The sequence below is a fragment of the Centroberyx affinis genome, unplaced genomic scaffold (assembly GCF_046629955.1).
Source record: "Centroberyx affinis isolate AG114_WGS23_722 - 3 ecotype Tasmania unplaced genomic scaffold, CSIRO-AGI_Caff_v1 ptg001735l_1, whole genome shotgun sequence".
Lineage (NCBI taxonomy): Eukaryota > Metazoa > Chordata > Actinopteri > Beryciformes > Berycidae > Centroberyx > Centroberyx affinis.
Genome location: NW_027280140.1, coordinates 7,020 through 34,913, shown reverse-complemented (window position 1 = coordinate 34,913; position 27,894 = coordinate 7,020). Strand labels below are relative to the sequence as shown.

Genomic DNA, 27,894 nt, shown 5'->3' with positions numbered 1-27,894 from the left:
AGGAGACTATAATCATGACTCCTCCAGCAGATATTAAGCTGTTTATCAGAGAGGGTTCACATTGTGCCACAGTGTGCTAAATACATTATGCTCTCCATTGTGGGACCTGCTGATATCAACATGATCTCTGCACAGCTTTAAAGAGGAAACTGAAATATGCATATTCAATGAATGCTGCCTTTTGTCAGCAGCCATTCACATGATTTCACAGCGATGTTGCTTCCATGCTTATTACAGTGACAATATCAACCGCTTGTAGTGGGGAAGAGCTCAAAGAATTAATGAGGAACATGCTGCTGCGGTTGGAATATACTCAGATTCCTGCTGTTCAGTTACATTACATGAACTATTTCTGTTTCCTGCAAATACTTGCACTATTGTTGAGGCCAATCCCTTGCCCCAGATATGTTACACAAATTACAGCACCCATAATGCACTGAGGCAATGCAGCCTCTTGTCTGTGTGTGTGCATGTGTTTGTGTCTGCCTCTGGAGAGACGACTTGCCTCTTTCGAACCTAATTTAGCATGCTTCATTCTGCGTTTCCATGCCAACCCCACTAGGTCAACCAATGAAAGGCTGTGAGCATGGGGAGGAGGAGTTTAAATACATGAGGACCTTAATGAGTGCACTCATATACAGTACACATGCAAATTAGATATTCACTGATTGTTTTACATACCATTTTTATTTTAGTTATTGAATGACCTGACTTTTCTTTTGTTTATTTTTACTTTTGTTTTTTTTATATACATTTTCAATTTGTTTCCAAATCCAATCTGTGCATTGACCAAGGCTGAACCAGTCCAGTAGGAAAAATTTGTCATTATGTCTCTGTCTGAGGATGCAGTCACATAATATATCCAAGGAGAAGTTTAAATCAGTCTACTACACATACCAAAACACTCACCACACACCCATCTTTGGTGACCAATTTTGAAACAACTTATGATTATGCAGTATTAAACTCTGAAGTGTCACTTTTTACCCTAATACACATTACTACAGCATCAGAGGTGGGTCATTCCTCTTAAGCTTCTTCAGAGTTTATATTATGTGATGACGGCTATTTCTTTTTATAGCTTCAGTTGGTTGCTGAGCTGTTTAAGATACATTTTCAGGTATACTGGGAACTGACGGGACTGATGAATTAGCATAAAATACCATAGTAATGGAAACCGAAAAACAGTCTGGTCTGTGGTATTAACTCTCACCAAGGCAATAATGACATAAACAAAAGTCAAAATCTTGGCATTATCCTTTAAGGATAGCTTGCTGAAAATAGCTAATTAAACTGCACCAGATGGACATGCTGGACAATACAATTAGGCCATCCATTCACATGAATAGAGGGATAGCATAACTGTGTGGAAATAACGCTATGGTACCCAACACCCTCGTGAAAGCAAATCATCTTGCCATTTATAAGGCTTCCTTTCAGCTCTACAACACACAAAGCAATACTGCAGTAAAGCAATAGTCCACACTAAACTTGTATTCTTCCCTAGAACATGATCATGTTTTTGTCGGCAGTGAAATATAATGTGCATGTTGTGGTGTGACACAGACAAACACAAGTAACCATAATATTTTACAAACATTATTTATACTCAAAAGTATTTATTCTTATTTGTAATGAAACATGGCACACATCAGTTATAAAAACTGTAGCCTACTGTCCATTAAAATGACCATTATTCATATACAAAATATAAAATATCAAATGGATTCAAAATATATAACAATGTGGTGGTTATTTGTTTCAAGGCTTGTGATAACACACAGGGAAGTGCCTCATACTGGATGGCAGATAAGATGTTAACTTGTCAGGCATCAGATAGAGGCAACAACACATCTGCAATACTGTCAGCCCTGAAACCTGATCTGCACTCTTGTAAAGTCAAACAACACTAGCAGGCAAGTGGAACAGCAAGCCTCGCAGTCTGTGAACCAACAGCTGGTCACACCATGTTAACACGATCTTTCATCATCAATAAGTCAGACTGTTAAAAATAGGCAACACTGAAGAATACACTTGGAGTTGATAGCATATTTAAAATCAATCATTTTGTACGCATTAACCTCCTGAAACATATTAATGTCTGTTTCGCTTCCAAAAGGCTCATTCTTATGATTGACACGCATGCGCAGATATATGCACACATTTGATATATAACAATTAGTAAATATGGATTAATTAAGATGGATTTAAGGCTCTGCTCCTCTTCCTTTCAAATGTAATTGTTCATTTACCAAGAGAGTATGACCAGCCACAGCATTACGTCATTTAAATGAAATAACTCTTATCACTGAGGACCTCTGCTGGTGAAAAGATATAATGGAAAGCTTTGCTATAGGGAACATGCTGTGTTGGAACTGTACACATCACTGTTGCACAACATGGCTTCCTCATATCGTGCTTGCAGCCTGTTCATGCAGTTCTGTCACAGACAACGCCGCTACAGACAGAGGCAGGTAATTACACACTGTTAGGCATGAAACACAGCACCATTTTGATCGGGACAGTTTGCTTCATTTATGTGGAATGTTTTCTCCAACAATAGAAAATATTGCATAAAGGTAGGTTTTAAAAAAGTGCATAGTCATCTCTTCATAAATGGCCACATTTGCATATGTGAAAAAAATCCCTATGAAGACTCTGGTGCTTTAGGATTCTCCTCAGTCACTATCATGCTTCTGAACAATAACACACTGTAGGAACACATGAATAATATGCATCAACAAATAGTATAATGTATAAATGCCTGAGAGTTTATGGAAGGCTTGGCACATTGGAAAGAAAATGATGAAAAGAGACACGTATCTGGTTTGAGGAAATACTGATAGTGGGCTTGTGTGGATCAAAGCCATGTGTGGGTAGTCTATAATCAAAATTGTGTGAGTTGCAAATGTATAATAATACTCATAATAATGACATTTGAATATAAGTGACAATATAGATATGATACATCTGAGGTAAGATAAAAATGTGCATTCTCACAACCACTAATATAAAGTGGATGATCCTATATGGGAAAGGATGACCAGGAAACTGTGACCCGCTAATATGACCAGGAGTTCACAGGAAGTGGCTTCTTAGATATTTCAGTCAGGCTAAGATATGAGAGCCAATAAACTGGTGGAGGAAGGGGAGCTGAGAAGAAGAGAAGAAGAAGAGGAGAGAGCTGGGATATCTAAATTACAGAAGGCTGCAATTAAAAAAAAACAAAAAAAAACATATACTCTCGCTTTTACAGCTATCAAACAAACCTGTTAGACAGATGGAGAGAAGCATTCCAGTGTGTAGGCAATCTGCATGTGCGGCAGATGTTCAGTTTACTGACCAATCAGAAGCTTCCCCAATCAACTGCTGAGAAATCAGAAGCCAATCAGAAGAGAGAGAGTATTAGACAGGTGGAGATTTTGTAGCCAGTTGCAAGGAAGTTGGAAACTTTGACAGCTGCATTGTTACATTGGTGTATTGATGCTTCAGCCACTTATGGTAAATAAACTAATGAAAAACGAAATAATTCTATTATGACACCGGCATATTCATTCTTATAATCTATTAGTTGATTACATTATAAAGTGTGCTTTTGGACATGAGCGGTCTTGTGGGAGAATAGATAAGTGCACTTCATGATGACCTGATGAAGATCCACACTGGATCTAAACATTGTGTGTCTGTCGTCTTATTAAATGTCTGAAAAAGGCAGCTGATAGTGGCAGATCACGACATTTCCCATGTTACACCATGAAATGCATGTGTCCCTCAGCACCGGTGACGATAACATCCATCCAGATCCGCATGGCCTCAGGAGACGGAGCCACCATGTAGTACACCCGGTCGTGGGTCTTCACACTGAAGGTCAGCGAGGGGTTGGGGCTCTTGGGTGGTGGAAGTGAATGTAATTAAGACAAAAAGTGAAATAAAAGAAAGTAGAAGAGAAGAAGAGGGAGAGTGAAGGAAAAGGGAAAGACAAACAAGATTTCAACAATATTCCAAGAAAACGGTATCTGTATGTGTTTATGTAAGCTGTTCCTAGCTAGTTTAATAAAATCACACACACACACACACACACAAAAACAACTTACTTTATGTGCGTTCTTTAAATGGTCATAGTACACCTCCTCTATGGCTTGGAAGTATATGACTCCTTTCATCTTGGCCTCATGTTTGTCTGCAGCACAGAATATAAACACAACTCTGGCTTCAGCTCTTTCTCCAGTCCTCTGTTGAGAATATGCAGCTTAAAATGTGAGACAAAGTTACTGATAGCCAGAAAATGATGTCACCGTTGCAGTAACTTTGTCTCACATTTTAAGCTGCATATTCTCAACAGAGGACTGAGAGAAAGAGGAAGAAAGAGATTTGCTGTATATAGAAGAGGGGTTTATGCATTCACCTGCATAGTACGTCAGGGTCCGACGATTCTGATCAAAGACAAACCAGCGTTTCTTCCAGGTCTTGATCTTGCCACCCATTTTGACCAGGAATCCTCTACAGGTTTTATCGGTGATGGCCAGATGGAAGCAGGCGTCTGGGTTGTGTCCAGCTGCCTCGATATGGCCATGAAGATCAAAGTCATCTTTCCTTACAGGGAGGTAGCGTGTCAGCAGCCGGGACTGTGGACAAAATTACAGATTTAAACACTGCATGCTACTTTGTTCAAAGATTTTGTACAAGAAACAAGAAACCAATCGTGAACAAGAGGCACTTGAGCTGCCTAATATCCTGCAACAATCACCATGATATATTAAACATAACCAGTTATGCTAATGAGGTAATTAATTAAACTAATCAATGTATTAATTTGCAAATATTTCAATGTCAATGTAAGTTCACATAACACATGGTTGATATTAATATGAACACCGTATTTTAAGCATTAAGAAGTTATAGTAGTTTCAAGTAAATCAGTTTTTCCTCATTAATATGCAAATTTATGCAGCAAGGTGCTTTAAAAAAATTTATCAGATCATCTACCCTATAGGAGGAACCAGTGGTGTAAATATGAAGTTTCTATCATGTATTGTTCTTGAGTTATTGTGTTCACAAGAATGTCTACAGACAGACAGACACACACACACACACACACACACACACACACACACAGACAGACAGACAGACAGACAGACAGACAGACAGACAGACAGACAGACGTCACCATGACAACATAACGTCCTGCATCATGCACCATGGTGGAGGGACAAAATAAAAACACAATCAGATTTCAACCCTCTTATCATCAGTTACCTGTGATCTCTGTTTCTCCCGTAGTTTCACCTCCCTCTCAATGAGTTTCTGCCTCCTGCTCGTCTCTTCCTGCAGTCGTTTCTCCAGATCCTCTCTTCTTCTCCGCTCCTCCTCCAGAGCCTGCCTGCGCATCTCCATCTCTCGCTCCTACATATTCCACATACAGGGGATTAGATACAGCATCAACACACATGCATATATACAGTACAGTACAGCCAAAGGCCCCCTTTCTACCTAGCATTAACATGTGTCTTGGGTGACTGGATTGTGAAATCCAGGTGTAAATACACTGAAGACGCATTGAAGATCCGATCATCCAAACCAGCTCCGGAGGTAGCCAGAGATGTATTTGACCACATTACCAAAGTAGTGTAAATGCAATGTGTTTTCAATCCACACAGATCTGACCAAAACAAACAGGCAGCAGGCAGCTCGAATACTACCAAAAATTGCTTGTCAGGACACTCATGGATGGAGAACAAGCATTTACTGTCAATATTACGAGACAAAGTGACGTGCATGACAATCTGGTGAGGGAAAGAGAAATCCAATCCCAATGTGTATGCATGAAACTCTGGGTGTTAATGTAATCCAGCTAAAAAATATCTGGACACAATCCGGACACGAGACGCATGTTAATGCCAGGTGTACAGGGGGCCGTTAGGTTCCACACATTACCCGATGTTCTAGGAGTCTCTGCTTCTCAGCCTGGGCCTCTCGTAGTAAACGTTCCATCTCCTCGATCTTTGCCATGTTGGATGTGCTGGCACTGTGGGAAACATACAAGTTTAAACATAACATAAACACAGCAGATGAACTATCTTTCTGGGATGAGGGAGACTGGCACCTGTTTACCACTGAACAAAATTCAAAAAAACATTCCAAAGGCCTTGATTGAAACTGTATAGTGTGTGAGTGCTTGTGTGAGAAAGAGTGAAACTGACAGTGAGAAAGAGAAATCATGTGCGTCTCTGACCTGACACTCCTACATTACATCAGTTACTCCCCCTTCATCACCCAACCACCTCCACTCACTCTTGTGCAACTTTTATGCAGCAGCTACCTGAAACTCTATTTCTTCTGACTCACAGCCTGTTGAGACATAGTTCAGTTCTCCTGTGTGTGAACCTTTAAAATCGGCCTTTGGTAACATGGTGTCTCTCTGACCTGGAAATGTTGTCTGGGGAGCCGGCGGAGAAGCTGGTCTCCATGCTGTCGGAGCTGTCCACGCTGACGGTGTCCGAGGCCTGGCTGGTATCCTGGTAGGAGAAGGGGTCCAGGAAGACATTGGACTCAGAGACGGCCCTGCTGCAGAAGTCACTCCGTCTCTGTCTGTCCTCATTCATGTGCGTGTGGCCATTGCCTGCTGACAGAATAGAACAGGATAGAAAAGAATCAGAAACACCTTCAACATGCATTATCAAATCTTTAAAAGAACCAAATTACAACCAACTACTGCTGCCCAAGTTGCCCGATAGCATCTCATAATCATAGACCTGCCTGCAACAACCAGGTCAAGTCACAGAAATGAAACAGTGATCCACCAAGCTAGAGAAAGATATAGTTAAGGATAGGCAGGCAGCTCAATGAAGCCCTTTGAGAATAGATGAAAATAAGGCAGGTTCTCTTAAAGGTCTTCAAAAATAATGTTGTCTGTCATCACATCAGAGACGAGAGAGACAACAGTACCTACCAAGAACATTATTTTTAGTCTCTGTCTCTAAAGCTCACTAGACAAATAAAGAGACAATGGTTTTTTCGATAAAATTTTGAAGACACACATCTAATATATATATACATATATATATATTTCTGTATTACTATATTACAGTATCTATTACTGTAGATAGTTTTAGATATCATTCAATTCATAGTTGTCCCACACAATCATCAAGTTTCCCTTTGTCAGTGTATGATGCCTCCATTAAGCATCTGAACAATGTAAAGATGCTGCTTGCATTGAACTGTAACTTACAAAAATAATAAAATCACTTTTTCCAGATGAAAATCAAAGCATATGGCCATGCAATAGGGAAATACATCAGTCCTGGTCAGAATCTCAACATTGCTGCACATGACTAACGAACATGACTAACATACAGTATTTCTGTTTTTAAAGAACATACAACATGCTGCTCCCTCTAGTGGTTCAAATCTTCCTTTATAATTTTCATGTAACTAGATATTAAGCTGCTGTATACTCTGTAGAGAAGACGTCATACGCATGTGAGTCAGCACTAGTCTTTGAAAGCGAGCCCCCCTGCTTTCCAATTTCCCTCATTTTGGGTCAACTATCAGTGGGAGTGGAGAACATTGCCAGCTGAAAGTATCATCATGCTTTACAGTGTTAATGGAGAAGCAGGTTGCCCACCTGCTACTTCACTGTGTCTTGACCCCTCATTTGTTCTTTTCCAATAAAATATCAGGTAAAACAAAAATATGAACTCCAGCCGGCAAGGTTGAAGGAAACTAAGTCTATTCTAGATTTTGTGCACTGTGGGTGCAAGGATCAAAGCACTGAGCAATTTGATTTTGCAAACAAAAGTGATGTTTTTGATTAAATAATGTCAAATAATGTAAAAAAAAATGGGTACTGCTGATGGCACAGTGATTGAAACCGTACAAATATCTTGGCTTACTGCTATTTAACATGTTTTTTAAATCTCTGTCTTGTGCGATAAATGTTCATATCTTCAGAAAGAGATCCAAATCACAGTGAAACATACAGTATATAATGAATCATACCTGAATCATAAATAAAGGGATAATAAATAGTCATTATAAATGAAGGGATTATATGTGTGTTACATCTGTTGAGTGAGCTGTGCAAAAAGTCATTAGCTTCAAAACCACTGACTCTTATATTGTCTAATATCAGTGGTGTAATTGTGGCTATAACACTGGGGGGTACCGACTAAAGGTTGGGGGGCTGAGGGCCCTACCCCAGAATATTTTACTAATTTTAAATGTATTTCTTGCAATTCTACAGACTTTGGCATCACTTTTGAGCTTTCTTGAATACAGTAAAAGATAGACTAAATCACCTTCACCAAAAAAGGAAAATGCAAAGTGACAAAATATTGATATACTGTATGTACGCCTAAGTTTTGATTAAAACCATCCTTTTCTCTATTAGTTATATATTTTATATTTTACAGTGTAATGTGTCTAGTTGGAAAAAAAGGGTAACCACATAAATCTTAACAATGGAGTAAAGATCAACACAACCAATCATACATATACATGAAACGTACATGACTGCACACATATTACATTATCTAGACCACTAGCATTGTATTGTGGATCTGTAATGCTCCATTAACTTACATTTTCACATCTACCAAGTCACATGAGAGCAAGCTAATGTAAAAGCACATTACAATATAATCCAGAAGATAATTAATCAGAATTTGGGACTGATACAATTCAAATTATTCAACAGAGTTTATTATTCCCACCCCACCCCACCCCACCCCACCCCACAGGTACACACTGTGTGTGAGTGATATAGGCCTAAATGTTGTCCAATAGCCTTGAAGCATAAACATTTAGCACACACACACACACACACACACAATATAATTTCAAATAATCCAAACTCATTTTTGGCATTCAATCGGCGGCTTGGCCCACTGTTTCTCCTCCACCAATCAGAACACGGCTTCGCTTCGCCATTCTAACCGATTATGACATCACTGGATGGAGCTGGACTCTGCTCTACCAATCAGAGCCTGTCTCAGCTGCACTGATGACATCACAATCAGAATTCCGACATGTTTGGTCACAGCAGCTCAGGGCATAAAAAACCTCGCTTGAGGACTTCAGCTTCATACCTTACCACACTCTGTGTGGTATAAGGTATACTCCCATGGGCACTGGTACAGCTGTTGCTTGGACCGCAGCAAGAGGCTCTCTTTGTTTGTTTTGTTCTCTCTTTTTTTTACATGGTCCTCATTTCAGACCAGCAGCTATTGGACGCTTGGTGGGCGTGTTTGGAAACTTTCTCTGGTGGTTGGTACGAAGAGACGCGGTTAGCCTCCCACTGAGGGGAGTGTTGATGGTTCACTTTTAAGGGAGGGAGTTTGGCTAGTAGGTTTATCTTGTAATTTGTTTGTTTCCATCGATTTGTTTGTTTTTTATGTATTGTGTTTGTTTGTTTCCATCGAGGACCACTTTGGAAATAAGTGTTTTTAGTAATGCTTTTAAGTGCTATCCTCTGGGATTTTGTGTCATGATACTCTTTTGAGTTGTTGTGCTTTTAAATTCCTAATAAAATCAATTCAATTCAATTCAGCCAGTCCAAGTGGTGGTCTGGCGGTTGTAGTTGAGGCACGGTTCACCTCCCCTGAAGCAAACCCGCCACCCAGTCCAGCTGCTCCAAAGGTGTGGTCTGGTGGTTAGCGATGGCGGTTTGTTGAAGAGCTCGTGGTTGGTACGAAGAGATGCAGTTCGCCTTCCGCTGACGCCAACCTGCCAGCCACTCCGAAGGTGTGGTCTGGTGGTTAGCAATGGTGGTTCGTTGAAAAGCTGGTGGTTGGTACGAAAAGACGCGGTTCGCGTCCCGCTGAAGCCAACCTGCCAGCCAGTCCAAATGGTGTTCTGGCGGTTGCAGTTGAGGCACGGTTTGCCTCCCCTAAAGCAAACCCGCTACCCAATCCAGCCACTCCCAAGGTGTGGTCTGGTGGTTAGCGATGGCGGTTCGTTGAAAAGCTGGTAGTTGGTACGAAAAGACGCGGTTCGCGTCCCGCTGAAGCCAACCTGCCAGCCAGTCCAAATGGTGTTCTGGCGGTTGCAGTTGAGGCACGGTTCGCCTCCCCTGAAGCAAACCCGCCACCCAATCCAGCCACTCCCAAGGTGTGGTCTGGTGGTTAGCAATGGCGGTTCGGTGAAGAGCTGGTGGTTGGTACGAAGAGACGCGGTTCGCCTTCCGCTGACGCCAACCTGCCAGCCACTCTGAAGGTCTGGTCTGGTGGTTAGCGATGGCGGTTCGTTGAAAAGCTGGTGGTTGCTACGAAAAGACGCGGTTCGCATCCCGCTGAGGCCAACCTGCCAGCCAGTCCAAATGGTGTTCTGGCGGTTGCAGTTGAGGCACGGTTTGCCTCCCCTAAAGCAAACCCGCTACCCAATCCAGCCACTCCCAAGGTGTGGTCTGGTGGTTAGCGATGGCGGTTCGTTGAAGAGCTGGTGGTTGGTACGAAAAGACATGGTTCGCGGTTCGCCTCCGATGAGGAGGCAAGCTTCCCTGAATTTCCCCAAGGGGATTAATCAAGTGCTATCTTATCTTATCGTATCTTATCTTATCGGGTTGTAGACCCTTGTCAAAGTCCACAGTAAGCGCTTTACCAGGGGCTCCAGGGAATGTGCTGGGTGCTGCCGCTGCTGCTCCTGCTGCTGCAGCAGTACCATTAAGCCGCATGGTATTAGTCAGTAGTGGCAAGCAACAACACTGCTGCTGCTGCTGCTGCTGCTGCTACTACTACAGCTGCTGTGGTAGTTCCACCAGTTCTCATTACAGATATCTGAAATATCTTAAACTAGCATTTTCGCTAGTCATAATGTAATGAGAGATATTGGCATTTAAGATATCTATATCTCTCATTACATTATGACCTGTCAAAATAGTAATTTAAGATATTTCTCATTACATTATGACTAGTCAAAATGGTAATTTAAGATATCTTTTATTACATTATGACTAGTCAAAATGCTAATTTAAGATATATTTTTATTACATTATGACTAGTCAAAATGCTAATTTAAGATATTTTTTTTTTACATTATGACTATAGTCAAAATGCTAATTTAAGATATCTTTTTTTACATTATGACTAGTCAAAATGCTAGAGGTATCAAACACAAGGCAGAGTCCAGTTTGGGATGAGGTTGGGATATGATTGGCATGCTTGGTGATTGATGACATATGTGGTTTCGATAGTGAATGTCCCGTAGGCTATCACAAACAAACTGAATGAATGATGACGTGGCGTATGTATTTGGCCGAGGGCCAGGATACTGTGCTTCGGCTGTATAGGATTTAGCAAAAATACAAGAGTAGGAGAATATCACCAATCCTGGACCTCTGTTTGGATGGTAAGCGATTCAAGGCTTATTTCAGGCTTTCAGGATGTGACATGTGGTGAACTTGTGGCGTTCCAAAACGTTGAGATATTGTCATGGTTGCGCCTGAAAAAACAAGACGACTCGGAACGTGTGCACACCGCGACACCTATGTCTAATATACAGTATTTACGTTAAGACAAGCATTAATTTAATAAAATAAAAAAGTAACCATTGCTTAATACATTCTGACTAAATGTGGTGCCCCTTTTACTACAGACTGATATTGTACAGATTTATTAATAATAAAAGTCACAATTAATCACATAGCATTACCTCTCTAGGTATACAGCCTGAGATTTATAGCCAGTCACACTGCATAGATTTGAAGCACACAAGAAGAAGTCTGACTCACTCTTGAGCAGGCGACGGGTGTTCAGGTCCCTGGAGGAGAAAGTGAAGCCCGGTGGAATGACGCTCCCACAGCTGGAGCTCTGGGACAGAGGCAGGTGCGCCTGAACAGCACACAGCAGCAGACAGGGTGGTCAGGACCTGGTTTACAGCCTTAAAGTTTATGTAATCTCTACCTTCTCTCACTCTCATCTAGATGGGTACAGGATTCGAATTAAGGGAGTGCTGAAACCATGTTACGTTATTGGATAAAACCAAAATTTAGAATGTGGCATACTGTATAAATCTACTAAAGTATTCAAAATTTCCGAGTGTCACTGAATGCAGCATAAATCTCCCAAGTTGGTAACAAGATGAGCAAACCAGCAAATCTCCTTCATAAATCATCAAATTGAGAGTTTCATGAAAGGCAACCACCACTCCTCCCAGCCCATCCCTTTCTGGGTGGGACCCTCCAAGACTTGGGACACAATTCAAACCCTGGATGGGTGTCACCAGCCTCAAACTGAGACTTCCCGTTTGGATGATTTAGACACCTGGTGCTTACCTTAGGGGGCAGACTGCGCCCCAGGGACCTGCCGTAGGGAGTGAGGAGCTGCTGGCTCCTCTTGTGAGGTAGGCTGTCACTGGGGTGGGACGAGTTTTCTTTGCTGCTCCTTCTCCTTTCCTTCAGAGAGTGCAAGTGCTGCAGTGGTGAGAAAACAGAGAAACATTGACACATGAGGGGATTTCTCATTGTAGACATTGGAAACTTCAGTCATTAAATGTGTGAGATATTTCCTTTTAAGGCAGAGGTGCAATACATTATACAATATGAACTATGAGGAGGTGTGGGATTAGTTTTTCTTACCTCTTTGATGGTTACAGGGTTGTTAGCGAAGGCCTGACCCTCAGACAACTCAGCATACTTTCCTTCCAAAGACGCCAGTTTCTCTTTCTCCTGTAGACATCAGGACAGTCTTTCGAGTAAATGTGAAATACTTACAATAGGTAACATAGGTAATAGTTACAAATGTTTTTTTCTTACCTTCTGAAGCATGAGGAGCAAATTATTTTTCTCCTTCTGGAAATTCTCTCTTTCTTGCTGGGTCTGTAAGGTGATCTGTGTGGATTGTTTCTTCAGTGTCATGAGTCTTTCCTGTGAGAAACAAAACAGCATGATAACACTAAGACAACAGACAGCTTTCACAAACAAAGAGGATGCATGTAGCACAGTAATACCACCACACTAAATTAGAAACAGGAACTTTTAGTTTGAATTGTAGTTGCAGGCATGCAGAGGTGTTTTATTTTGAAGCAGCAGCAGAGTGGACAAGAGGAAGTTCTCATTTTAGGAGCGGTAATTGGACAGTTTTGAGGGCTTTTTCCTTACAACTGCATTTCTGTATTAATTTCAAATTAAACTAGTTAAGTATTTCTCTGAGCTGGTATCTTGTGGGGAAGAAAATTATCTTAATGGGCTTTTCTGATTTGGGATACAAACATTCTCATTTCCATTTTTGTCCTCTCTTGGCTTTGCATGTAAATGAAAAAGGTATTCATTTCGTTGGTCTTTATTACTATGTAAATAGTATTTCATGCTTACCATTGCTGATATTGATGGTTCCTGTAATTAGTTCATGCTTTGTGCTGCAATTCTCACAATTTCGCAGCTTTATTTTCATGCACAACCTGTAGTAAGATTAATAACAACAAACCACATTATAATTGAATAGTAAGCATATACCAAAAGCCTAAAAAGCCTAAAAAAAGGAAATGAAAATGATCACCACAAATGCTTTCCAAAGGTTTTTATAGGTGCAGATCTGTAGTCATGTCTGCTGTATTCCAAACATGTGCTCACCACGACTGAGCAGACTGGGAGCAGATTAAATCTGAAGCAAAGAGCCAAATTCATTCTTGTAGACTAGGTGCACTTTCCCTGATAGTAATCTGAACCTTAAGTTGCATCCAACTCTGCACTGTTTTGTTTTTAAGTCTACTGACAAGCAGTCCAGAGCTTAAGAGGGAATAGTACTCAATTTGGGAATTCATATATATTAGTTACGTCTTAAGACTGTCCCATAAGAGCATGAATACTCCCTCGCGATGAGAGAAACCAGAGTAGCAAGAGAAAGAAGAGAGAGTGAAGCTTCTTTACTTTTTTACTCTCATTTTTGTGTTTCTTTTTTGTTTTTAATCTACACACTACTCAAACTCAAAATGTGAAAACCATATACTCATAACATAGTCATAACATATTTCACCTAGGACTTGAGTTAAGCTTGAATATTAACAGCTGTATTATCAAGTTATTTAACTTAACATTCTAATCAACCTGTTTATGTATACATAAAACACTGCATTTTGTAAATAAGAGCACGCTGCTGTCTGGCCTGTATCATTGAATAGCCAATACTGATATTAATGCAACAGTATGCTCCTAGGTTTTTGGTAAAATTTGGTTTTACTGATAAAACAACTAAAAGCAAAGGTTACTTATATAGATTTATCTGTTGTGGACAAACAGCATTTGTGGTTTAGTCTAGCACCATTTTTTGCAGGTTTATTTACTTTTGTCCACATTTTCTCTATATGGTGTGCAAGAGCTAGCAGGTTTGCCTCTGCTATGTATTTGGAGTTTGCAGGCTTGGTGGGTCGACCCAAAATATTCTTAAACTATTAAAGTTCTATAATTTATAAGCATTTTTTAATCTATTAGCATTGTAATTTCAGCGTGTCAGTATCACCTGAGTGAATTAGTGTCATATTTTATTGACATTTTTATATTGCATATTGTTATATTGCTTTGAAAAATTTAACTGCTTAGAGGACACCTTTTGAGTTAAGTTACAAATATAAATTTAAATTCATTCTAAGTGTAGAACAGATTCTAGAAGCTAAAGCAAAAAACAAATCGGAAAGTTTTTGCACTGCAATTAGTTTTGGAAAGCCAGCTGGCATAGTCTACTTGTCAAACTTTGAAAATGCAATTAACCTATTTTGTTGACAGTTCTTACTGAAAATCACGCTTTTCAAAGTGATGCAGTGCCAACACTAACTATAGTGTTATACATGCACGACATGCTACATGCACACTCACAAAAACTCGCACTCTCTGTACCTTGCGTGTGACAGTAATGCGCTGGCACTCAGCAATCTCTCTGAGAAGTTTCTGGGTCTGATTCTCTTTTTCCTCATCCTGATGAAATTCTCTCTCCAGCTGCTGGAACTCCAAGTCCTCAAAAGGCTTCGTCTGCACTGCAGCTTCCTAAGGAGCAACGCACACAGACAAACCCAGGACACTCAATTTAAAGTGAATGTGCAGTGAGAATACAGTATCAATCAATCAATCACTAAAAACATCAATCGTTCAGTGAATTCCCTCTACTTTGGGCACAAGGAATGAACAGTAAATTTAGGAGAGAGACTAATCTACGTACCTAATCTACATAATCTATGTATGGAAATTGATGAATAAATTTGTCTTGATGTAAACTCTGTTTTTACTGCGTTTAAAATGGTGTTTACATCTGAGTTACATTTACATTTTAGGCATTTAACTGATCACTTTATCCAGAGGTAGCATTTTGGACAATTTTAAAAGGGACAGAAATATTTTTTGTGTCAAAAAAATAATCCAGTGTACATGTTCACACGTGCACCGGTGTATGCAGTACAGAGATGCTATGGTTTCAATTAATTGTAGTTGTTAGAATTAATTGTAGCTGGAGTATTATGTTAGTACAAAAACAATCTGAAGCACTTTGAAGCACATCTGAAGTCCTGAAAAGAAGTTGAATTTAACAATGTCAACCTATTAAAATATACAGCTGCTTTGACTTGGCTCTCTTGTGTATTCATTTCATGTTAGTGGGTTTTGTTTTGACAATGACCTGCACATTCACTTGGAAAAGGCCAAAACTATTCATATTCAGTTCATTAGCTTTCATATTCAATTCCATGAAAAAAGGATAGCATGTGCTTTTAACTCTCCTTTAGTCACCACTGAAGATATATTATCAAATGCCAGTTTAGTTTTTGTTCACCTTCCATTGCTCCCCATTAAATTCCCTGACTATTTTTTTTACCTCACAGCAGCTCTTCCTGAAGCCAAGACATTGTGACCATGAAGAAGAAACTTGCTAAATAGCATATTTGTTATACATCATATTTGTTAACATCCTCTATATGCATTTCAAGCTCTACAGTCCTAATCTAACTGGAAAAATTGCAGCCAAACTCATTTGCATAAAATATCTTAGTAGATGTTTGTTATCCACAGAGTTGGCTATTTTTTTGCACATGGTAATGATTTGGGCCCCTTCCAAGATCCGGGTCTGAGGCACAGGAGGGCCATAAGAGGAGCTGTCAGTGTGAAGCAAATGAGGGGAGAGAGAGCCAGCGGGTCTACATGCTTATGCCACTGAGAAACATTTTGTTTAATTTAATAAGAGAGATCTTTAGGTTTTAGCTCTTTGTTTTCTGGGCTTGTGTTCTGCTGGTGCACATTTAGGCAGTTTTAGATATGATGAGTGTCTTTTAGAAGGCTTTTCAAGTTGCTTTGGAGGTCCTGGATGTAATGAACCTCTTTCTCTGGTATAGTAGGTGGTCTGAGTGGCTTTTTTGTAAGTTTCCTTTTGGAATGATAATTTGTTTGGTTTCAAAGGGAATGTAACTGAACCCAGTTTGGAGGAAGCTGCGGTTATGTCGAACTGATCCTGGAGAATTGCTGCTTGAGCTGCGGCTTTAGCGCCTTGGGACCCGTGTCCATAAGTCTGGACGCTAACACTCTCCTTGCTCATCTCTGGCCACTGTCAGCTCTGCTCATTACTACTAATGGAGGACAGCTTAGAAAAGCTCTCAGGTCATTTTGGACTGTTGGTTATGTGTGCCAACTTGCTTCAATGACAGATATTGAGACATTTACATCAGCTAATTGCTAATAATAATAATCAGCAAATAAAAGAAAACACTGTATGCTTGCCTTGTCAAGTCCCTCCTGGAACAGATAAATGGCATGGAATTTCTGAACATTTCACTCATTTTTACCTTTGACTTCTCAGTGAGGCTTGTCTTTTCAATGCTGTGCATCTTTTCATTGAGTTGGTCCAGAACCTCCTTTTCCCTCTGCAGCTGGGCCATCTCAGAGTCCTGTTCCCCCTCCAGCAGAGCACACTCCACTTCCATCTGCAACAAACAGTAGAATACAGTAGAAAACTTGCCTTTAGCTTCACTCTTGTTAAAAAGGAAACAAAATGCAATAAATGCATGATCAGACAGAATAATGCCTCTGAAAGCAATGCCTGAGAATTAAAGAGTAACTAAGCACCAAATCCAAATCTGTGTAAAGCCTGATATCTCATGGTAAAAAGCATGCTACCAAAATTGCAATCTGCTATTGGCTGATCTTTGGTGCCAGGTGATGTCACCACTTGCTGTAGTCTATACAAGGTGAGCATAGCATGCTTTTTACCTTTAGAAGCCAGGCTTTACACAGATTTGGGTTTGGTGTTTAGTTACTCTTTAAGCAGCCCACTTTATCAGCTTTTACTGTGGCGAGCTCTGACAAGACAAACACTGACCATCACCTGAACACAAAGAAGCCACTTAGCTGTTGCTTCTGTTCACACGGACTATACTGTACCTCTCTGATGGACTCCTCCATCTGGTTGTCCAGGTCTTTGATCTTCTGCTCCAGCTCATCTATGTTGTTCAGAACTTGAATCCTCTCCTCCTCTATATGCGTTACTTCCTGTTTCAGCTGCACACTCTCCAAGGCCTGCAGTGACATCATGACTATAAATGCATGTGTCTACAGTATATAATACAATGAGGGTGTGTGTCTATGGCATATCTATGATGGACTTCAGACTTTGTTGTTTACACACACACACACACACACACACACACACACACACACACACACACACACACACACACACACACACACACACACACACACACACACACACACACACACACACACACACACACACACACACACACACACACACACACACACACACACACACACACACACACACACACACACACACACACACACACACACACACATGAAATGTTAATACTCACACACATAAATATATGAAATGTGCATACATGCTGCACATAAACTATTCTAGACAATTCTCTGTTGCCATTATAGGGTTTATTGGCAGCAGGGTCTCTTGGTGATTATATTCTCAATGGAAAGTTAAGGCAAGTCCTCATAAACCGAAGAACTACTTATTTCAGAACATTAACCTCATGCATAAAGTATGTTGTGAACCTATTTTGACTGTTTATGCAGAATTAGACTAACGCAACTGCTGTTTAAACTCACCCGAAACTGGTTCACCAACTACTAGGACAGAATTACTTTCCACTTTGTGTAATGGAAATCTCTATCACTGCACTTCACTGCCAGTCACACCACAGTAGGAGAACTCCCACATATCGCATCTGCTACTAATATCATACACACACTCACTCACACTGATATTTAGGCACATTTAAGACTTCATATAATATCAGGCCGTCTTCCTTATAGGAGCCAAGAGGAATGAATCTGTGTGGCTGCAGCCTCATGTGGCAAGCAGCTCTAGGATTTATAGGTAGTTTCCCAGGCGGTATGTGAACGCTCCTTCCTGCTTGCTGCTGCTGTGAGGAATGCAAGAGATGGAAAAGAAGGTACTGGGAGTCTCAACAAGGACTGGTGTCTGTAAACTTCTGTCAGAGCGGATACATAGCAGAAATGATGGTCTCCACTTCAAAATATGATTCATAAACACTAGGTGTAAACAATAGGTGAAAATTGTATCCTTATCACCTCATATAAAAGCTGGCAAAATTATCTGTGTTGGTGTATAAAATGACCATTTTTATAAGATCCTCCATCAATTAAGCTTCAGTATAAAGCGCAAAACATCTGGAAAAATGCATGTCTTTGCCATGCATATACACTAGAACTCTTCCACTCTCCCACTTCCACACACACACACACACACACACCCATACACATTTGAGCATGTGCACAGACACACACATGCACACACTTATTCTCCTGGGGATAAAGTCATTTCCTGTTCCCCCTCCTTGAAGAGTTTGAATGGCTGACTGCTGCAGCAAAACTATTCCAAGGAGAACTTCTTCATTAAAACCAGACACACCATTAGGTTGTTACTGCTCTTGAGTGGAAAAATGCCACATTTAACAGAGACTGTAACTCAGTGGTACTAGGACTGAGACAGTATGGAAGGGGCTGTTAGGGGCTGGGCTCCTCCAAGAGTCAAGGCAGATATAGTTGTGATATTCCCACTGTAATTTAATCAGATAAAAACAATTAAGTTACAGTGTGAAAGATCAAACTGTGGTTACATCACGACTGTGAGAGAGACTTGCGCAACTGTGATGTCATTGTTAATGTGTCTTACCCACCCACATAAACAGGAAACTTACAAATTGCCATCCGTGTGTAAAGAGTAAAGACATTTAGATACTTGCTTCTCACAATCAAGCCTATGATTTTCAAGAATCAACCTTAACTTCAAAAAACTTTTAGGTACAACGCTGTGGAGGGCGAACAGAATGCGCAATGACTATACTATGGACGCACTGTCAGCATGTGACTCATTTTTAAGACCTCTAAAATTGAATTGAAGACTCAAAGGCTCAATTTAACAATATTGAATGACTTTTTCAGAACCTGCAATGTGTAGATTTACCACCCCACTAGTAAATGTGAATTGATTCAGGTCAATTAATTTAGCATGCAGGCACAGGACTTATGGGTTCAGCAGTGAACAAGGACTTATGCCTGATAGAAGCTATAGTCCTTGCTAACATGACTACATAGGTTGAAGTATTTGTCCTGACAACAAAATTGTTAAACACACAAATAGAAACAAGCTATCAGATCTCTGAGAATGATTATCTGTCTGACCATTTATGATATAAGTGAATTTGGATAAGGAGTTTACTGTATATACTGGATGAAAGAACATATTTTATGGCAAACGCTTCCAGTAACTGAATTTTGAACAAAAAAGAACTGAGTTGATTGAATTTACTTCATTCCTCATTCCTCAACATCCATCATAATTGTATTTCACTCTCCTAAAGCGGTGCTGGTGAGCATCTGTCAGAGAGTCTGATGTAGATTTGGGGAATGGAGGAGAAGGGTCTTACCTTGACTCTGTGGTGGGAGGAGGGTGACGGGGCGCTGCTGTTCAGGCTGACAGCAGGAGAGTGGGACCTGGCCTCTCTGTAGCCGCTCTGCTGACGCTGGCAGACCTGCTGCTCCTCAGCCAGTTGGTATTCCCTGGCTTTGGCCCCAAAGCAGCTGTCTGGGGCAGCGCTGCTGGGAGAGTCAGAGAACACCGACTCGTCGTCTGACACCTGCAGCTTCTCCAACTCCTTGTTGATCTTCTGCAGGTCGGACACGGCCGAGCCCGCCGGCTCTCTCTCCACCTGGCCAAACTCAGTGCAGAGATTCAAGATGGTCTCCAGACGCTGGCACTCCTGCAGACAGGGAGGATGAGAGCACACTCACAAACTGATGGTTTACAAAACATTATCACAATGGAATTGCTATTAAAAACCACCCAAAAAGTGTTAACATCCAACATTCCAACTTTTTTTTAGCACTTCCATGGTTCAAAAGAGTTCCTCAGTAAGAAACTGGGGACCAGATGGCAACAAAACCAGGACAAGTCAAACAAGCTGTTTAGGGGCAAACTTTCTATCACACTTCCTCACACTTAAATGAAAAATTAAGGAAGTGAGAAGAAATATTAATTCAATTTGAAACCATCATTTATCCAACATAAGGATAACTGATAGTCTGACGGATTAAGGACACATGGATTCACTGGAGGAACAGAAAGAAACTCACCAGTCTCTGCACTTTCTGCTCCCTGAGTCTCTCATCTCTCTGGTGCTGGTGGTAGTCTCTCAGCTCCTCCTTCCCATTCAGAGAACTGATGCTGCCCATCCTCTGGCCAGGACCCAGCCCGCCCTTCCCAAACGACAGCCTCCTCTCTCCCAAGCCCAGGTCTAAACACGTCCCCTCACACTCCATGTCAAAGCCCAGGGAGCTCAAAGAGGCCAGGCTGGCCCTCCTGGGCGTACTGGGCACACTGGCTGGCACCGTCACATCAGGCGGTTGTTCAAGAGAGGACAGACTGCGCCGCTGTCGCTGCCCACTTGCCGAATGGCGAGTGGGCAGCGACAGAGCGGGGGGATCTGCTGCTCGATGGAGGCGGGGCAGAGAGCGGCTGTGCATTCCCAGGCTGTTGAGGGAGCCAGTGGAGTATTTCCTCTGCCGGGTGTCTGCTGTTTTGCCCTGAGAGTAGAGCCTGCGGCCCATACGAGGGCTGGAGGGCATACTGGCCGCTCCGCTTTTGACCCTGGGAGAACGAGGCAGGGGCTCCCCATAGGAGGAGAGCAGAGAGCTTCCATCTGCTAAGTTGGAGAGGAGCAGGCTGTCTTGCGACTGGTGGCGAGAGCGGCCATGACGGAGCAAGCAGTTGGGGCTAAGCTGGCGTTCGCCCTGGCGAGGCGAGGGGGGTACGCTGCTGCTGCTCATGTAGGAGAAGCTTCTGGAGGCAGATGGAGGGCGCTCCGCATTGCTGAGTATGGAGAGGGGACCCTGCAGGAGAGGTCTGCTGGACTGGGGCCCGACAGGAGGAGGCACACTGAGGTAGTTGCGGCTGCATTCGGCTGCCCTTAGGCTGGCCTCCAGCGCACTCTTCCTGCGCTGCAGCGTCTCCATCAGCTCCTGCAGCTCTGCCTTGGAGCGGGAGCCTCTCAGCAAAGTGCCACCCACCGAGCTGCTGCTGTCTGTAGAAAACAAGTTTACAAAGCATGTAATCCTGTCTCTTTTTTGACCATACAGCGCTATAGTCAGGTTAAATGTACCTTCCTTAATAAATACCAGTTCAGCTGAGAGAAGGGCCATCAAACGTGTGCTGACTAAGAGGGGGGAAACCAGAAAAGAATGCGCGCTCATACAGTTCTGAGCCCAATACAAACATTGGCTCAGCAGCTTCTTCTAAAAATGGAAGAATGCTGGTGAACCAAGACAGACTAGAATGCCATCATACTCTCTACTGTAAGAGAAAGCCAGGACCCTGAGAGCACCCTCCACCCCAGCACCCATATCTTAGCATGCACTGTAAGGATGGTGCTCTAAGTGATGGGTGTCTGGACTTAACCTGGGCACCATCTACCTGTGGCTGGGGTGGAATTGGTGAACTTCTTTTATGACTTAGATAGGCAGCTTGAATGCTTTTATAACTTGTAGTGCAGAGCAGTTTATAACCAAATCTACGTAAAGCTATTCTGCCAAATATACAAAACTTTATAGTAGTCATTTCAACCAAGATGAAATTCTAATGTTGTTACCATGCTAACAGTCATTCCAGATACATATTTATTTGAATGACTTCATATTTAACAACTCCCAGATGGCAGATATTTCCATATCTAAAATTTCAAATGTGTAATCTATACAGGATTGAGATTCACAATGTTCTGAAATCATTGTAGGTACTGTCTGCAAATTCCATCACTGCTTTACAGGTACCAAACTCCTCCTCTATTATTTACTGTGACCCTTGAAATGGATTTTTCAGAGAAAGCCAAAGCCATGGAAGTAACTACAAAGTGTGTTATTACTGCTAATGCTAAATGAATGAGAATCAGAGGGTTCCTGAACGCTTGTCACAATTTCCTTTGAGTCATATTTCACATTGGTAGAATATTTCGATTTTTAACATACATAACACTGTAGGAGTTCATGAATTGCCAGCCACCAAAATTGTCTGCTCTGTGGAACCCATAGCCACCACTTTCTTTTATTTTTAAAACCGTATCTATACTCCAACACATTTAGAAACAACTCTGTTGCCAATTATTGATATTGAGAGCTAGGAAAAAATCCTGAAAGCCAGCAGTGAGTATAGATCACTAGAACAGCTATTGCTGAAGATTCACTGCTCATGGACCTGGTTAAAATGATCTACAATGGGGAAATATCACTTGAAAACCAACTAAAGTAACCATGCATTCCAGCTTTCGTCCAGTTCTTTGATGTCTGTTAGACCAAAGATTCATCCAAATATCACATGAAAACAAGAGCTTTTCTTAAAGGTTGTCCTACCTGAGCCATAGCCCAACGTCGCGACAGGACTCCTTTGAGGCAGCATGCTCTTCATTTGACCGGCCTCCTTTCTGTGATTCACTTTAAAGAAGCAGGACTCACCTGGGCCCTATGCCTTTGTTCCCTGGAAAAAATAGATTCACATATCTGCATGAAAATGATGAACAAAAATAAACATATTTGTAAGGTGCAATGGGAGCAGGATTGTGTGAGAAGCTTTGTCCCTTATGCACATGTATATGTAGTATGTGAGTGTTTGTATGTCTGGATATATCTGACACTTGTTTTATCTGATGTTGAATGTTGCTTTGTCTCTTTCTAGTGTCTGGGAGAGAACTCACAAATAATAAAAAAAGCAAGTAATTGCTAAAAATAGCAACTTAATGTAGGAACAACACACATAAATCTATTACCAAGGGATCCCTGAAATCCCATCAGTCTAACAGCTTCCATATTACAATACATGGAATATAACAAAGATAGTTTAGAGACTCAAACAAGAGGCAAATGAATGAATGAACAAATGAACTAACAACTAACTAACTAACTAACACATACAAACAGAACAAAATGCATATGCACAACTCTGAGTATAAAATAACACTAACCACAAATCTTTTATTCCACTATCCAAAAATGAAATCTTTTTCGCTTGTGTATTGTAAAGCTGTTTTTGAATGAACTTGGCATGGCTTGTTAAAACTAACCTTAACTGTCTTTAATCCAATAACCAAACATTTCAGCAAAATAAAGTCATATGAACTTTTTATTGCCTACTGCCTATTTTTAGACAAGAGAAGAGCATTTGTACAGTGGTATTATAAGATTCCAACAGACAAACCAGGGTGTACAGGGTTTTTTGCATCTTCTCCACATTTTTTGTTTCAACAGCCGATGCATGCACTTGTTCTGACTCTGCAGCAGTGTAGATGAAAAGCAAAGCTGGCCTTCGAAAACATGGCTGACTACTGCACTATTTATCGCTTTATAAGAGCTCTATGGTTGTGTGGAACTGATTCCTACCAGTGTTACCTATTGAAACACAAATAAATAAATGACTCGCATTAACTTCCCTACCTATGAGCTGCACCAGCATTCTTGCACCCACACAAACTCACAGCATCTTGTCATGCTGTAAACACTTGAGAGAAAGACTTGAAAGCACATATGGTAAGAAATCCATTCCTTGTGGCCCCTCAACTTATGCTTCAAAAACTCTGCAACAATACCCCAATTCAAACTAATCTTTCTGGATGTAAGCACTTAAATGGGGGGGGAAAAAAACTTTCCTAAAGACTAAGTAGGAAAACAGATCCAGAGGAAAGTATTTAGGCTCTTATTATACTACTGGCTGGGACAGAACAAATTCCAGCTCAGTGTTACCAATAAAACCCGTATCTGAAAAGCAGCTCTCTGTCCCTTAATCGATCTTCTAGTCCCAAACCCATGACCTAACCTCGAAGGTATTCCCTCAGACCCCCAGACTCACTGAGGCACCGGCAGCCTAGAGGTTGGAGAGGCTGAGAAACTGAACTCCTGGCTGGGAAAACCTGGACTGGGTGCCCTTGAGTATGGACCTGAACCCCCAATTTTTCCAGTGGAGATGCTCAGCGGCCAAAAGCAGAAGACAGTGACTCTACTCGCATCGCCAAAACTTTTCAGAAACTAAGAGAAACTGCCTTGTTTTTAGCTTGACCGCCATGTATTTTTGAGTTTATCGAGTGAAAGAGTTTCAAAAGCCCAAGTGTCGAAGGATCACCAAGATTGGAGTCCTCAAGGCACACTCCACACTCCATGTCACAGCTCAGAGAAATCAGAGAGGCCCAGTAAGACACTAGACTGATTTCAAAAGTCAGACATTACTGCTTCCCCCTATCCACGGGCACAGACAGCACACACACACACATACACCAGAGAGAAAGAGGGAGATGTCTGAGTCTGATCCAAGATTTCCTGCTCTTGCTGTCTGGAGAGAGGGCCTGCAGGAAGTAGGGTATCCTTTTACACCGTCACATAATCAATCAGCATGAGTTCATTCTCCAGACCTCAGGAAAAAAACCCCAGCCTCATGTCAGGAGCAAGAGTTTTTACTGAATCACCCAGACTACAGGCAAGCAGGGAGGTGCAGATTATAAACACACAGAGATAACAGAGAGAGAGAGAGAGAGAGAGAGAGAGAGAGAGGAAGGAGGGAGAGGGAGGAGAGGGAGAGAGAGAGAGAGAGAGAGAGAGAGGAGAGAGAGAGAGAGAGAGAGAGAGAGAGAGAGAGAGAGAGAGAGAGAGAGAGATGTAAACAGTCTGGAGACCTATTGATTACCATTGTGAGGATGCCTTTCATTGAATGCATGATGACGTCTTGAACATAAGTGCTGGTACTTTGCATGAGACTCAAAATGGTGGTGTGTTACATTCATGCCAAAGGTATTTTTTCCACCACACATCTTACTCACTGTCTCACTCACTGTCCGCACATTAAGACTCTGTTTACTTTACTTTACTATGAAAACAAAACCAAATGGCAGATGCTACATGCCAGCTGTCTGAGGTTTGCCAGAGGAAATGACTTCAAAATCAATCTATTACTTTACTTTGCTTACTAATTCGGAGTCCAAACAAATCAGATTGAACAAATCTATGAACAAATCAGATTGATGAGGCTGTACCATCAAAGTAAATCTTGCAACTCCCTCTTGGACTTGTTGAATGATCTGATTGATAGCAAAAAAAATCTATCTGAAAACTAAAATGAACATATAGAAGCTGTTACACACACACACACACACACACACACACACACACACACACACACAGGTTTACTCAACAGTTTGAAGACCTTCTGACTGCCACTGTTGGCTGTCAGTGACTTTTTAAAAGTGTATCATTTTGTAACAATGCCTGTGCAAGTCAACAGAGATAAAGACCATGTCTGGAAAATCATCACAATCAGCACTTTCCACTGTTTTAAAACACAGCTGGTTAAGTTGGTCAAAAAATATGCAACCCTTGAGTTTTTGCACATTTTATTGTGCAAAAAAGTTACTGCATTTATTTGAAAATTACTGTCTCAGTTCAATAAAACAGTTCAAAATTAAATGTGATTTTCATGGTTTTAGATATGACAGTACCAGCGACAGCGCATCAGATGCGATAATGTTTAATGTTGTTTTACCTAAAGTTTTTGTTCATTTCCAATTGTGATGCAGCTAAACCTCTGAAATTAGCCAACAAATTCAGCAGCCTAATTTGGTGTGAGAAGTTATTTTCCGTGCAGAGAGAACGGGGGGGCATCCCTGAGTGCCTAGATCAACTTGACTGATAATTTGTCTGTGTGGAGGATGGCGACTAACCTTTGTTTTCTGTCCCATTCAAACTGCTGAGCCTGATGTTCTTGTCTGCCGTTGAATCTGGAGTCCTTTCCCCCTGGATAAAACCGTAGAGTATTCCCAACTCTTTCCATGACAAAGGATCAGAGAAGAGACCCCCTCCTACCTTAACTCGCTGCTCAGACACTCCTCCTCTCCAATCTCTCTCTCTCTGTCTCTCTCTCGCTCTCTCTCTCTGCGTGCCTGCGTGCGTGCGCGTGTTTAATACCCAGCACCAGGCGCTAACGCATTGCTGCCCCTCTCTGGTCAGGTTCAGAACTGCTTTACAAAGTAGCAAGAAAGTGGAAGGAAGGAAGGAAGGCAGGAAGGAAAGAAAGAAAGAAAGAAAGAAAGAAAGATTATCAACCTATTGACTGTGATAATCCACATCAAGCAGCCTAAGAGGAGCCAAGATCCATTTAAAGATTGAGGTTGAGGGAGGAGGCAGCAGTAGCCTAGTGAGTTTTTATCAGAGCTGATGGCTGAGAATTTGAGCTTCACACCCTTGCTTTAACTGCAGTGAATGCATGAGACCTCGAGTTATCTCTGAAGTGGACAGACTGCAGCTTGGGAAGTTGGAATAGGCTGAATGACAGGAGAGGAGGGGAAATTTACTAAACCCCAGTCCAGTACTGTTTTAGCTCCAGCAGGCTACTCAAGCAGCTGCAGTGTTTCAATTGTAATCCTCATTAGGCTTGCATGTTGTTGATAAGTATCGTAGTTGTATAGTATAGTTGTATGGAGAGAAGAAATATGGTATCTTTTAAGTGTTCATATTCAAAATCCCTAGAGGGAGAGGTGGGCATATGGTACATACAGTACCTGCAACAGTGGTGCTCAACCTTGGGGTCAGGAACCCCCAGGGGGTCGCAAGATCATTTTGGGCGGGTCACAAGATGATTGAGGGAATAGGAAAAAAGCATATTCCTACTAGGCTATACAAATTTATTGTCATGTCTATTTTTTCAGTTTTTTCCTTGTGAAATGCTGAGTATTTTTTCAGCTTCTAGGTCTCCTTTGATAATTAATGAAACAAGCTGAAAAATGAAAATTATTCTTTGGTTGAATTGTTGAATTATAGGGTTGCTGTTCTGCCGACCCTGACCTCTGACCTCCCTGTGGGGATCAATAAAGTATCACATTATTATCATCATTGTTATATTCCAGCGTGGAGAACCTCTCACAGCGTACTCCAGATCCTCTCCTGCTATGTCACTGATATCCACAAAACTTCAAGTAACTTCAAACATCTCTAAAAGCTCAAACTTTTTCTTTACCTCCATTGCACAGTTCATTACAAGAAGGAATCTAGCGTTATCTGAAAAAAAAAACAAGCAATCCCCTCTGCTCTTTGATTGTTTACTTTATCCTCTTCCTCTTTCCCCTACCATATTCACTGCTTCAGCATTATGACAGTCTCTGGTCTCACTGTTGCAACTTGTTCCTCCTTAAACCTTCACAGACTCTCCTGACTCTCCATCATATTCCTTTTACAAAGGCAACACTTTGCTGGCTTCCCTTCAATGTACAATCCTCCAAAGAGAAGCCAACCTTTCCCTGTTTCTCACACAGTCCTTCTTCACACAATGTCTATTTCCCATAGTGGGAAAATGCTACAGTATGCATTAGTGTTCAAAGTTGTAAAAAAAAAATGTTGGAATTTCA

At 41.4% G+C, this 27,894-nt stretch overlaps 1 protein-coding gene across 1 annotated transcript; it reads right to left on the bottom strand.

Annotated features, from left to right (window-relative positions):
- Positions 1-1,644: 1,644 nt before the first annotated feature.
- Positions 1,645-26,291, bottom strand: phldb2a (pleckstrin homology-like domain, family B, member 2a). The gene is made up of 17 exons (XM_071528855.1): positions 26,215-26,291; positions 22,868-22,991; positions 20,600-21,546; positions 19,894-20,226; positions 17,351-17,485; positions 16,756-16,893; positions 14,828-14,974; positions 12,752-12,862; positions 12,575-12,664; positions 12,272-12,409; positions 11,729-11,828; positions 6,424-6,619; positions 5,935-6,025; positions 5,257-5,403; positions 4,406-4,625; positions 4,095-4,180; positions 1,645-3,887 (listed from the first exon to the last, which is right to left on the bottom strand). The coding sequence occupies exons 2-17, from the start codon at positions 22,920-22,922 to the stop codon at positions 3,747-3,749; spliced, it is 3,075 nt and encodes a 1,024-aa protein (XP_071384956.1). The 5' UTR covers positions 22,923-22,991; positions 26,215-26,291; the 3' UTR covers positions 1,645-3,746.
- Positions 26,292-27,894: the final 1,603 nt, after the last annotated feature.

Coding starts and splice junctions, on each gene's coding strand:
- phldb2a (XM_071528855.1), bottom strand. CDS start 22,922: ATGAAGAGCATGCTGCCTCAAAGGAGTCCTGTCGCGACGTTGGGCTAT. Junction 14,975..16,755: donor GCCTCACTGAGAAGTCAAAG/GTAAAAATGAGT, acceptor GTTGCTCCTTAG/GAAGCTGCAGTGCAGACGAA. Junction 6,026..6,423: donor TCCCCAGACAACATTTCCAG/GTCAGAGAGACA, acceptor TGTTTCCCACAG/TGCCAGCACATCCAACATGG.